This window comes from Meles meles, chromosome 1 (assembly GCF_922984935.1).
Source record: "Meles meles chromosome 1, mMelMel3.1 paternal haplotype, whole genome shotgun sequence".
NCBI lineage: Eukaryota > Metazoa > Chordata > Mammalia > Carnivora > Mustelidae > Meles > Meles meles.
This window is the reverse complement of record NC_060066.1, coordinates 164,525,636-164,537,673: the sequence shown is the minus strand read 5'-3', so window position 1 is coordinate 164,537,673 and position 12,038 is coordinate 164,525,636. Positions and strand designations below refer to the sequence as shown.

Below are 12,038 nucleotides of genomic sequence, written 5' to 3'. Positions count from 1 at the left end.
TCTGACTGGTGTGAGGTGATATCTCATTGTTGTTTTGATTTGTATTTCCCTGATGCCGAGTGATGTGGAGCACTTTTTCATGTGTCTCTTGGCCCTCTGGATGTCTTCTTTGCAGAAATGTCTGTTCATATCTTCTGCCCATTACTTGATTGGATTGTTTGTTCTTTGGGTGTTGAGTTTGCTAAGTTCCTTATAGATTTTGGACACTAACCCTTTATCTGATATGTCGTTTGCAAATATCTTCTCCCATTCTGTCAGTTGTCTTTTGGTTTTGTTAACTGTTTCCTTTGCTGTGCAAAAGCTTTTGATCTTGTTGAAGTCCCAATAGTTCATTTTTGCCCTTGCTTCCCTTGCCTTTGGCGATGTTCCTAAGAAGATGTTGCTGTGGCTGAGGTCAAAGAGGTTGCTGCCTGTGTTCTCCTCAAGGATTTTGATGGATTCCTTTCTCACATTGAGGTCCTTCATCCATTTTGAGTCTATTTTCATGTGTGGTATAAGGAAATGGTCCGATTTCATCTTTCTGCATGTGGCTGTCCAATTTTCCCAGCACCATTTATTGAAGAGGCTGTCTTTTTTCCATTGGACATTCTTTCCTGCTTTGTCAAAGATTAGTTGACCATAGAGTTGAGGGTCTATTTCTGGGCTCTCTATTCTGTTCCATTGATCTATGTGTCTGTTTTTGTGCCAGTACCATGCTGTCTTGATGACGACAGCTTTGTAATAGAGCTTGAAGTCCGGAATTGTGATGCCACCAACTTTGGCTTTCTTTTTCAATATTCCTTTGGCTATTCGAGGTCTTTTCAGGTTCCATATAAATTTTAGGATTATTTGTTCCATTTCTTTGAAAAAAAATGGATGGTATTTTGATAGGGATTGAATTAAACATGTAGATTGCTTTAGGTAGTATAGACATTTTCACAATATTTATTCTTCCAACCCAGGAGCATGGAACATTTTTCCATTTCTTTGTGTCTTCCTCAGTTTCTTTCATGAGTACTTTATAGTTTTCTGCATATAGATTCTTAGCCTCTTTGGTTAGGTTTATTCCTAGGTATCTTATAGTTTTGGGTGCAATTGTAAATGGGATGGACTCCTTAATTTCTCTTTCTTCTGTCTTGTTGTTGGTGTAGAGAAATGCAACTGATTTTTGTGCATTGATTTTATATCCTGACACCTTACTGAATTCCGGTACAAGTTCTAGCAGTTTTGGAGTGGAGTCTTTTGGGTTTTCCACATATAGTATCATATCATCTGCGAAGAGTGATAGTTTGACTTCTTCTTTGCCAATTTGGATGCCTTTAATTTCCTTTTGTTGTCTGATTGCTGAGGCTAGGACTTCTAGTACTATGTTGAATAGCAGTGGTGATAATGGACATCCCTGCCGTATTCCTGACCTTAGCAGAAAAGCTTTCAGTTTTTCTCCACTGAGAATGATATTTGTAGTGGGTTTTTCATAGATGGCTTTGATAATATTGAGGTATGTGCCCTCTATCCCTACACTTTGAAGAGTTTTGATCAGGAAGGGATGCTGTACTTTGTCAAATGCTTTTTCAGCATCTTTTGAGAGTATCATATGGTTCTTTTTCTTTCTTTTATTAATGTGTTGTATCACATTGATTGTTTTGCGGATGTTGAACCAACTTTGCAGCCCTGGAATAAATCCCACTTGGTCGTGGTGAATAATCCTTTTAATGTACTGTTAAATCCTATTGGCTAGTATTTTGGTGAGAATTTTTGGATCTGTGTTCATCAAGGATATTGGTCTGTAGTTCTCTTTTTTGATGGGATCCTTGTCTGGTTTTGGGATCAAGGTGATGCTGGCCTCATAAAATGAGTTTGGAAGTTTTCCTTCCATTTCTATTTTTTTGGAACAGTTTCAGGAGAATAGGAATTAGTTCTTCTTTAAATGTTTGGTAGAATTCTCCTGGGAAGCCATCTGGCCCTGGGCTTTTGTTTGTTTGGAGATTTTTGATGACTGTTTCAATTTCCTTACTGGTTATGGGTCTGTTCAGGTTTTCTATTTCTTCCTGGTTCAGTTGTGGTAGTTTATATGCCTCTAGGAATGCATCCATTTCTTCCAGATTGTCAAATTTGTTGGCGTAGAGTTGCTCATAGTATGTTCTTATAATTGTCTGTATTTCTTTGGTGTTAGTTGTGATCTCTCCTCTTTCATTCATGGTTTTATTTATTTGGTTCCTTTCTCTTTTCTTTTTGATAAGTCTGGCCAGGAGTTTATCAATCTTATTAATTCTTTCAAAGAACCAGCTCCTAGTTTCGTTGATTTGTTCTATTGTTTTTTTGGTATCTATTTCATTGATTTCTGCTCTGATCTTTATGATTTCTCTTCTCCTGCTGGGTTTAAGGTTTCTTTCTTGTTCTTTCTCCAGCTCCTTTAGGTGTAGGGTTAGGTTGTGTACTTGAGACCTTTCTTGTTTCTTGAGAAAGGCTTGTACCGCTATATATTTTCCTCTCAGGACTGCCTTTGCTGTGTCCCACAGATTTTGAACCATTGTGTTTTCATTATCATCTGTTTCCATAAATTTTTTCAATTTTTCTTTAATTTCCTGGTTGACCCATTCATTCTCTAGAAGGATGCTTATTGTCTCCATGTATTTGGATACTTTCCAAATTTCCTCTTGTGATTGAGTTCTAGCTTCAGAGCATTGTGGTCTGAAAATATGCAGGAATGATCCCAATCTTTTGATACTGGTTGAGACCTAATTTATGACCCAGGATGTGATCTATTCTGGAGAATGTTCCATGCGCACTAGAGAAGAATCTGTTGCTTTGGGATGAAATGTTCTGAATATATCTGTGATGTCCATCTGGTCCAGTGTGTCATTTAAGGCCTTTATTTCCTTGTTGATCTTTTGCTTGGATGATCTGTCCATTTCAGTGAGGGGAGTGTTAAAGTCCCCTACTATTATTGTATTATTATTGATGTGCTTCTTTGATTTTGTTATTAATTGGTTGATATAGTTGGCTGCTCCCACGTTAGGGGCATAGATATTTAAAACTGTTAGATCTTCTTGTTGGACAGACCCTTTGAGTAGGATATAGTGTCCTTCCTCCTCTCTTATTATAGTCTTTGGCTTAAAGTCTAATTGATCTGATATAAGGATTGCCACCCCAGCTTTCTTCTGATGCCCATTAGCATGGTAAACTGTTTTCCAACCCCTCACTTTAAATCTGGAGGTGTCTTCGGGTCTAAAATGAGTTTCTTGTAGGCAACATATAGATGGGGTTTTTTTTTTTTTTTATCCATTCTGATACCCTGTGTCTTTTGATTGGGGCATTTAGTCCATTAACATTCAGGGTAACTATTGAGAGATATGAATTTAGTGCCATTGTATTGCCTATAACAAGTGACTGTTACTGTATATTGTCTCTGTTCCTTTCTGATCTACTACTTTTAGGCTCTCTCTTTGCTTAGAGAACCTCTTTCAATATTTCCTGTAGAGCTGGTTTGGTGTTTGCAAATTCTTTCAGTTTTTGTTTGTCCTGGAAGCTTTTTATGTCTCCTTCTATTTTCAATGATAGCCTAGCTGGATATAGTATTCTTGGCTGCATGTTTTTCTCATTTAGTGCTCTGAATATATCATGCCAGCTCTTTCTGGCCTGCCAGGTCTCTGTGGATAAGTCTGCTGCCAATCTAATATTTTTACCATTGTATGTTACAGACTTCTTTTCCCGGGCTGCTTTCAGGATTTTCTCTTTGTCACTAAGGCTTGTAAATTTTACTATTAGGTGACGGAGTGTGGACCTATTCTTGTTGATTTTGAGGGGGGTTCTCTGCACCTCCTGGATTCTGATGCTTGTTCCCTTTGCCATTTAGGGAAATTCTCTCCAATAATTCTCTCCAATAGACCTTCTGCTCCCCTCTCTCTTTCTTCTTCTTCTGGAATCCCAATTATTGTAATGTTGTTTCATCTTATGGTGTCACTTATCTCTCGAATTCTCCCCTCGTTGTCCAGTAGCTGTTTGTCCCTCTTTTGCTCAGCTTCTTTATTCTCTGTCATTTGGCCTTCTATATCACTAATTCTTTCTTCTGCCTCATTTATCCTAGCAGTGAGAGCCTCCATTTTTTTATTGCACCTCATTAATAGCTTTTTTTATTTCAACTTGGTTAGATTTTAATTCTTTTATTTCTCCAGAAAGGGCTTTTATATCTCCAGAGAGGGTTTCTCTAATATCTTCCATGCCTTTTTTGAGCCTGGCTAGAACCTTGAGAATCGTCATTCTGAACTCTAGATCTGACATATTACCAATGTCTGTATTGATTAGGTCCCTAGACTTTGGTACTGCCTCTTGTTCTTTTTTTTTTGTGGTGAATTTTTCTGCCTTGTCATTTTATCCAGATAAGAGTATATGAAGGAGCAAGTAAAATATTAAAAGGGTGGCAAAGACCCCAGGAAAAATGCACTTTAACGAAATCAGAAGAGACCCCAAATCATGGGGCAGAGAAAGGGGTTAAAAAGAGGTTCAGAAAAAAAAAAGAAAAAAAATTTAAAAAAGAAAACAAATAAAGAAAAATATAAAAAAGAAAAAAAATACATGTATTAGATAAACTAGTTAAAAATGTTAAAAAAGAAAAGGGTAAAATTAAAAAAAATTTAGCAGAAGAGGAAAAAAAATTGAAAAAAATTAAATTAACTGCAAGACTAAAGAATCATGGGGAGAAAGCCATGTGTTCCATGTTTGCTTTCTCTTCCTCTGGAATTCCGCTGCTGTCCTTGGTATTGAACCTGCTCTCCTTGGTAGGTGAACTTGGTCCCTGCTGGATTTCTTGTTGATCTTCTGGGGGAGGGGCCTGTTGCAGTGATTCTCAAGTGTCTTTGCCCGAGGCAGAATTGCACCGCCCTTACCAGGGGCCGGGCTAAGTAATCTGCTCTGGTTCGCTTTCGGGAGCTTTTGTTCCCTGAACGCTTTCCGTAGAGTTCCAGAGGAAGGGAATGAAAATGGTGGCCTCCCAGTCTCCGGCCTGGAGGAGCCGAGAGCCTGAGGCCCCACTCTTCAGTGCTCCCCCAGAGAACAGCGCCCAATCACTCCCATATCCCCAGCCTCTGGCCTCGCTCCAAGCTCACCCAGCCTGCGACTGGTTCAAGGTAACCCCGAGCTGAGAGCTCACTCCTCGGCTCTGTATTTGTAACCGGTTTCCCCGTTTTAATACCTGCAAGCTCTGCCACACTCCGACACCCCCGATCCTTCTGTGACCCTGTGGGACCTGGGGCCATGCTGACCCTGTGTGGGCTTCACCCCGGTTTAGCCTCTGGAGCAATGTCCCTCAGTGGAACAGACTTTTAAAAGTCCCGATTTTGTGCTCCGTTGCTCCACCGCTTGCCGGGAACTGGCCTTTCCCCCTGCGGTCTATCTTCTCGTCGCTTTGGAGTCACTTCTCTACCAGTCCTACCTTTCAGAAAGTGGTTGATTTTCTGTTTCTAGAATTGCTGTTCTTCTTCTCTTCGATCTCCCGTTGGATTTGTAGGCATTTGCAATGTTTAGATAAGTTATCTAGCTGATCTCCTGCTACCTGATGTAGTCTCAGCCTGCTACTTCTCCGCCATCTTGCTCCTCCGTCAAATGCTTTTTCAGCATCTATTGAGAGTATCACAGGGTTCTTATTCTTCCTCTTCTGCTCATCTTCTTTATTCTCCATCATTTGGTCTTCTATATCACTAACTCTCTCTTCTGTCTCATTTATCATAGGAGTAAGAGCCTCCATTTTTTATTGCACCTCATTAATACCTTTTTTATTTCAGCTTGGTTAAATTTTAGTTCTTTTATTTCTCCAGAAAGGGCTTTTATTTCTCCAGGCAGTGTTTCTCTAATATCTTCCATGCCTTTTTTGAGCCCAGCTAGCACCTTGAAAATCATCATTCTGAACTGTAGATCTGACATATTACCAATGTCCCTATTGATTAGGTCCCTAGTCTTTGGTCCTGACTCTTTTTCTTTTTTTGTGGTGAGTTTTTCTGCCTTGTCATTTTATCCAGATAAGAATATATGAATGAGAGAATCAAATACTAAAATTGTGGCAAAGACCCCAGAAAAATGTATGCTAACTAATTCAGAAGAGATTCCAAATTAGGGGGAGAAGAAAGGGGGTAAAAAGAAGTTTAAAAAATTTTAAAAATATATATATATTAGACTGGTGAATAGAACAGAGCCACTCACTTGATTTTGGGTGTATTTTGGTCTCTTAGAAGAAACTACCTCCCAAAATTTTAAGGAAAGAAATATATATATATATATATATATATATATATATATATATATATATGTAAACATGTAAACATGATGTAAGGATGGAATATGACTGTAAAGATATAATTTTTTTAAAAATCCTAAAAAAGGAATGGATAAGTTGGTTGGAAAAAGAAAGTGGAAAGAATTTGCTCAGGCTGGAGACTAGGACATAGCCCAGAGCTAGATTTAGGGTATATTTTGATATATTAGAAGAAATTGTATCCCAAAAATTGTTTAGAAGAAAGAAACCTGTAAGTATACTAGGAATAAAGTTAGATACAACAAAGGATAAAATATGACTATAATAATGAAGGCTTAAAAGGTTTTTTTAGAAAAGGTACTTTTCAGATAAACTAGTTAAAAATGTTAAAAGAGGAAAGAAGAAAAGTTAAAAAAATTAGAATAAGAAAAAAATTTAAAAAATTAATTAACTTTGCAAGACTGAAGAATCATGGGGAGAAACCCATGAATTCCAAGCTTTGCTTTCCCTTCCTCTGGAATTCCGCTGTTTTCCTTGATCAGTGAGCTTGGTCTTAGCTTGATGTTCTTCCTGATCTTCTGTGGGAGGAGCTTGTTGTAGTGATTCTCAAATGTCTTTGCCTGAGGTGAGATTACCACCCTTGCCAGGGGCTGAGCTAAGTAATCTGCTCCAGTTCACTCTCAGGAGTTTTTGTGCCCTGAATACTTTATGTAGAGCTCTGGATGATGGGAATGAAAATGGTGGCTTCCCAGTCTCCAGCCAGGAGCCGAGAGCTCGGGGCCCCACTCAGTGTGCCCTTGGAGGAAAGCGCTCAATCACTCCTATTTCCCTGGTGTCCAGCTGTGCTCTGAGCTCACCTAGCCTGTGATTTAGCATTTCTGTCTCTGGCACACAGCCCTGTTTGGAGTCTCCAAACCTAGCAGATTCCTGTCTCTAGAGAAGGAAGGTGGGTTTCTCTGGATGTGCCTCTTTTCGGGTCACTGCTCAAAGGGCAGTGGTCTGACTGTGCCATGGATCACAGTTTAAGGAAACTGCAAGCTGAGAGCTTACTCCTCAGCTCTGTCTCTGTAGCTAGCTTCCCTGCTCTGATACTTGTGAGCTCTGCTACATTCAGCCCCATTCCTTTTGTGACCCCTCAGGACCTGAGACCACACTGTCCCCGTGAGGGCTCCACCCCCACTTGTCCTCTGGAACAGATGTCCTTCAGTGGAGCAGACTTTTGAATGTTCACATTTTGTGCTCCACTGCTCTACTGCTTGCCAGGAGCCAGCCCCTGCCCCCACATTCTATCTACCCATTGCTTCAGATTCACTTCTCCACACATCCTACCTTTCAGAATGTGGTCAATTTTCTGTTTCTAGTATTGATGCTCTTCATCTCTTTGATCTCCTGTTGGGTTTGTAGGTGTTCAGAATGGGTTGATAACTAGCTGAACTCCTGCGACCTGTTGTCATCTCAGTCTGCTACTCCTCCACCATCTTGACTCCCATATGTATGCCTTTTATTGATCTTTCTTGCCTCATGACACTGGCAAACACATTAATTAATGTGATATTCAATAGAAAGGTGAGAATGTACATCCTTGCCTTATCTCCCACATCAATGGCAACATGTTTAATAATTCATCATTAATCATGATGTTAGCTGTAGGTTTTTCTTAGACACCTCTTATCAGATTGAGAGCTTCTCTTTTATTTCCCATTCTTAAGGTAGTTCTTTTAAAAGCATAAGTGTGGTTTGGATTTTTTCAAGTGGTCTTTTTCCTTAATTATTGAGCTCACTAAATGATTTTATCATTAAATTTGTTAATTACATTGATTATATTTGTGAATTACATAATTTTAGAATGTCAGAGCAACTTTGCGTTACTGGGATAAACTCGACTTGGTCACAATATATATCCTTTTTAAATTATTTAATTTAATTTGTTAATATTTTGTTAAAGAATTTTATGTCTATTTCATGAGAAATATTGGTTTGAATATTTCTTTTCTTGAGATATCTTTTATCAGGTTTTGTTTTTAAGGTCATGAAGCTTATAAAATTAATTAGTTGGTGGTCTCTGTTCCATCTTCCTCCAGTTTGTAAGAGTTTATGTGGTATTGGTATTATTTCTTCCTTAAATGTTTAATATAATCCACGTATAAAGCTGTCTAGGCTAGGGGTTTTCTTTGTGGAAAGGTTTTAATTTAAGAATTCAGTTTTCTTTCATAGGCACATAGCTATCTAAATTTATCAGTTGTATTAGGTTGTGTTATTCAAAAAATTCATTCATTTAATCAACATTGTTTAATGTGTTGGCATGAAGTTGCTCATAATACCCCTTTATAATAGCCCCATCCTTTAATATATATAGGATCTGGTTTTGATGTTGGTAATTTGTGAAGTCTTTTCTCTTATTTATTTATTTATTTATTTATGTTTTTTTTTTTTTGGATTAATTCACCAAATTATTTTATTGATTAACAAGTAATAGCTGTGCATACAGTTCATCAAGAAAGAGGAGGAAGAGGAGGAGGAGGACGGGGAAGGGGAGGGAGGAGAGGGGAGGAGGAGGGGAATCATCTGAGTTAGTTTGCCTCATGATTTATAATACAGATTTTCTTTCTGTCCCCTGGGCTCGGTGTAGTAGATGAATGAGAAACCACCTCCAAGACAGACCCTCTGGAGCTTTGCCCTCATCGCTGCAGCAATTCTGCATTAGAGTTCTGCTGTCTTCGTGACATAGCACTTGCTTAAACTTTCCCCATAGGGTTTCTTTTCTCCTTATTCTTCTAGGCTTTCCTTTCCACCTCTAATTGCAAACACTACATCCAATTTTAAAAGGAACAGGAGACATAATTGTTACAGGGTGAGGGGGGAAAACAGAACATCAGAAAGTAAAGCTGCAATATTGCAGTATGTACATACAGAGTTGGATTCACTCATTCACAAACCCAAACCACCCCAATTTTGTCCCTTTCTAGTTTAAAGATGTGTTTCAAGGTTTGAAAGGAGCCTCAAAATAGGACCCATTGAAATCCCTCTCAGCAACAAAGGGAGCATGACAATACCACTATTACGATGTTGAATAAAGCCCAGACTCTCAAAATACTGGCGTGGTATGCATAACTATGGAGCCTTTGGCAAGGGGAGAGCAGGTTAGATCCCCAAATAAAGATGTTTGTGGTTCTGGGGGTGGGGCATGAGAGAGACAAAGAGCTTTTTTCAAGGGACTAGAAGCTTGAGTTCCTTTAGCCATCATAGTCTCTGGTTTAAAATATACTATCTTTCCAAGTATAGGTAGAAGAAAATATATTTATGAGAGAACCTCCAGCAACCTGAAGGTAAAATCACTTGAAATGCAACAGAAAGGAGTATTCACACTCTGAATACAGGCAGACCTCGTCAATGCCATGAAACTGACACATACACCCCCCCTCCCTTTTTTAGCATGCATTGACTAGGAAGTCATTTACTGAGGGGCTCTTTGTTTTATTAACAATATTAAATACTCTTCACTAGAACACTAGGAAGCTGAGACTTAAAAACCAATGAAGGGTGTATCATCTAATGTTATACAGCATAGCATCTTTATTTTTATACTTTTTAATATGGATTTCTGTAGGATTTAGGAAATAAAAAACATCCATATCCTTCTGCCCAGCTTCTTAAAATATTTATGTTATGATAATTTGTAAAAATTATAGAAAGGCCCAAAATGAAACTCCACAGTTCCAAGTATTATGTTCATGATATTTTGATTAGTAAAAACACTCATATCTCTTTCCAAAGGAAAGAGGCGAGAAACTAAGAATTTCTTTCACATTATTGGTTTCCGTGCAATGGCGGTATACTATATTTTTACTTCCCTACATGTACGGTTTCACAGTCAAGAGTTTAAAAAAGGCTAGTAAGAGGTTAAACAGGACCATGTCATTACTGAGGGCTTCAAACTCCCCAATTTTTCAAGTTCATCAAATGATTTTTAATTGATCTCCAGAAATGAAAACTCTGCTTTAACTTCTCACCCTATTCAAAGAGCTATTTATAAAGACATTTCAATATAATTTTGCAACAGTCAGGAGATAGTTTTCCACTGACTACATCACTTACTCATCTCGTCTGATTATTTTTAAAAAGAAAAAATAGTGATCTATATTAATTTTTAAGGCACCATGTGTAAATCTTCCACTAACAGTCTGACTTGCTGATTTCTCTATGATTTGAGAATCAACTCATCTCAAAGCTGAGCTCAGTTACGTTTAAGACAATGCATCATTCTGGTTTCGCAGTATTCTGTGAATAATGACCTCTTCATGAGACACTGTATACACTGAGCTATTTCCTTATTTTTTCTTTATGTTATCCGTAATCAAGCACTTTTGCTCCAACAAATATACTGAACTGCTTTAGTTTGAAAGAGAGGGATTAGTTTACGATCTTATTTTTTCATACTAACCTAGTTCCCAATCTCCTGGTTCGTAATCCCATAAAAATTGACCTTATTAGTTTTCCAAAAGAAGCAGCATTGACTGGGTCCAGTTTGTGTTCCTGACAATGTCGTAGGTAGTGGTTGTACAACGTGCTTCTGGGAAGGCTCACTCCTTCTGCTGTCTCATAATTGTCCAACAGCCACTGGAGATGGCTGTTGAGGAGAGAGCTTCTGTGAGTGGACAGACCTTCAGACTTTTGCAGCGTCTCAATCGCCATTTCAATTGTCGCTGGGGAGGCCCGAGTGGTATGTGTCACAGAGTGACCGGAGTTCTCCATGGAATTGCCAATGAGATAGGTTCCTCCAGAGCTGCTGATGAGTTGTCCTCCTGTGACGCCCATCTGAATCCCACCAGTGCCCACCATGCTGTGGGATGAAACCACGGTAGTCACCTGCGCGGAACTCCCTTGGGTATCAAAGTAATTCCCTCCAGTGTTTTGGCTGTACATCTGCGTTTCTGTGTAAGGATAAGTTGTTGTTCGGATCGCTCCGTTGGTATAGACGGTGTCGCTTCCTTCCACGTACTGCACCTGAGCTGGGTACACATGCTGCACCTGCTGCACGGTCTGCACCTGCTGCACCTGTTGTTGGACGGGCACCTGCTGCACCACCTGGGCAGGCACTGCCGCCTGACTGGCCACAGATGTCTGTAAGGTCACTGTCGAACCTGTGTCTGACCCGGTCTCTGATGTCTGCATGATGGTCTCTTGGCTGTGGATTATTGTGGTGTTGTTGGTGGGTGATGGAGATGGTGGTGGTGGGGAGGAGGAGGAGGAAGAGGAGGAGGAGGAGGAGAGGAGTAGTTGTTGTTGATGGGTAACAGTCGCCAGGACTACGGTGACTATGGCGCTTGATTCACAAGGCAACGGTTGCTATAACTCACAAAAGAGAGAGAGAGGGAGAGAGAGAGAGGGAGCGAGAGGGAGAGGGAGACACTCACACGGGGAGGGGTGGGGAGGGAAGAGCTTATTTATTTATTTTTAAAGATTTTATTTTCTAGCAATCTCTGCCTCAACTTGGGGCTCAAACTTACATCACTGTGATCAAGAGTTACATGCTTTATATACTGAGACAGCCAGCCACCCAATCTTTCATCTTATTTTTATTGACCAGTATCATTAGCAGTTTATCAATTGTACCAATATTTTGAAAGAGCTAACTTTTGACTTTATTGATTTTCTCTATTATTTGTCCTTTATTTCACCGAAAAACTTTTTTTTTATCTTTATTTCTTTCTTCTGCTTACTTTGGGGTTATTTTGCTCTTTCTTTTCTAGCTTCCTAATGTGGAAGCTTAAATCATGATTTTAGATCTTGTTTTCTAACATAAATATTTAAA

General features: G+C 39.2%; 1 protein-coding gene across 1 annotated transcript; it reads right to left on the bottom strand.

Annotated features, from left to right (window-relative positions):
* Positions 1-10,644: 10,644 nt before the first annotated feature.
* On the bottom strand, positions 10,645-11,625 carry LOC123952732 (transcription factor RFX3-like). Its single transcript, XM_046022097.1, has 2 exons — positions 10,925-11,625; positions 10,645-10,849 (listed from the first exon to the last, which is right to left on the bottom strand). Exons 1-2 carry the CDS (start codon positions 11,396-11,398, stop codon positions 10,658-10,660), a joined length of 666 nt encoding a protein of 221 aa, XP_045878053.1. The 5' UTR covers positions 11,399-11,625; the 3' UTR covers positions 10,645-10,657.
* Positions 11,626-12,038: the final 413 nt, after the last annotated feature.

Excerpts from the sequence above, each read along its gene's own strand:
- LOC123952732 (XM_046022097.1), bottom strand. The coding sequence starts at position 11,398 with ATGCAGACATCAGAGACCGGGTCAGACACAGGTTCGACAGTGACCTTA. Across the intron at positions 10,850-10,924 it reads CTCGGGCCTCCCCAGCGACA|CTCCAGTGGCTGTTGGACAA; the intron begins ATTGAAATGGCG and ends CTCAACAGCCAT.